Source organism: Laccaria bicolor, genomic scaffold, assembly GCF_000143565.1.
Source record: "Laccaria bicolor S238N-H82 LACBIscaffold_35 genomic scaffold, whole genome shotgun sequence".
NCBI lineage: Eukaryota > Fungi > Basidiomycota > Agaricomycetes > Agaricales > Hydnangiaceae > Laccaria > Laccaria bicolor.
Window position 1 is genome coordinate 528,411 of NW_001889906.1, and position 1,125 is coordinate 529,535.

General features: G+C 43.0%; 1 protein-coding gene across 1 annotated transcript in view; it reads right to left on the reverse strand.

Annotated features, from left to right (window-relative positions):
* The window catches only part of LACBIDRAFT_331734 (uncharacterized protein), a gene marked incomplete at both ends in the record, with an annotated part of 2,320 nt that extends 2,233 nt beyond the window's left edge, over positions 1 to 87 (reverse strand). The window contains one exon of the mRNA XM_001886125.1: positions 60 to 87. Within this exon, the coding sequence (XP_001886160.1) occupies positions 60 to 87 (28 nt within the window). The remainder of the gene's footprint in view (positions 1 to 59) is intronic.
* Positions 88 to 1,125: the final 1,038 nt, after the last annotated feature.

Sequence of the window (1,125 nt, forward strand, 5' to 3'; positions counted from 1 at the left end):
GTTCCGTCGACCCTGAAAATCTTAATGGACGTCAAAAACGTTAATCAACTAAGGCGTACCTAGGCAACAATAGGAATATGATGTCATGTCTTCGAAGAATAACGCGCCTGCACTAGTAATAGTAATTGATGCCAAAGGATAAAAGACACGCTTGACAGACGGTGATCTTTTGAAGACATATCAATATAAAATCCAGAAAAACACGAGGGGAATGTCCTCATACGGGGATCTAGTGATGACCGAGGACGGTCAGTATTATAGTGAGGGGGAGATGATACGGAGTGTAACAATACACCCGTAAAAATGCGAATTTTAGCGATTTCTCCTATAAAACCTCCTATAGTAGAAATACAGTCACATTGATCATAAGGATCGTTAGACGCAACCCGGTCTAGTCGATTAAAGTTTACATCCGAGAAATGTGCACACCTTAGACAGTAGGAATTGCGGTCGGTTCGTGACCGAATCACCTCAATATACTCAAAGTCTAATAAAAGGCTACACTACCATGAAATAGTACGCTACCGAGTGTTCTAGAGTAAAAACACCCCCGCACAGGGTGTTGGAGTTTACACCAAACCAGGGTCTCACTTTATTATGGATTAAAAGATATTAATTCTAAAGATAAACGCGCGAGCGTAGAAACTCGACGCGTACCTGACGCGAGAAGTCATTCGGTCACGTGCTACGAAGCATGATCCAAGAAGTCATGTGGAGAGACGCATCATGCGCATCATGCGCATCACAAATCATGGCATCATTGACCCAAGAAAACTAAGCTTCGTGAAATATTCCGAAGTCTGCCAAAAGAGAAAAACTATGAACGATTTGCCGTGCGGTCCGAGGCCCGGGCATAGTATCTAATAATAGAGAGAAAATCACTAAGCGGACCGTTCGTCTCGGCTGAACCGATCGTGAAAACCGTTTACGGCGATTCCCGTGTACGCATCAATACTGATGCGTCGCGTTGCCACAATAGAGAAAACACTATGAAAACTTAAAAGAAGTCAGCTCAGTTGTGCCACGCACAATCGAGCCACTTCAAACCTTTACTAAAAATTCAGTATTAATTCGTCCGACCTCTCGGACAACGCACGGACATATAAATATAAATAGAAGACATAG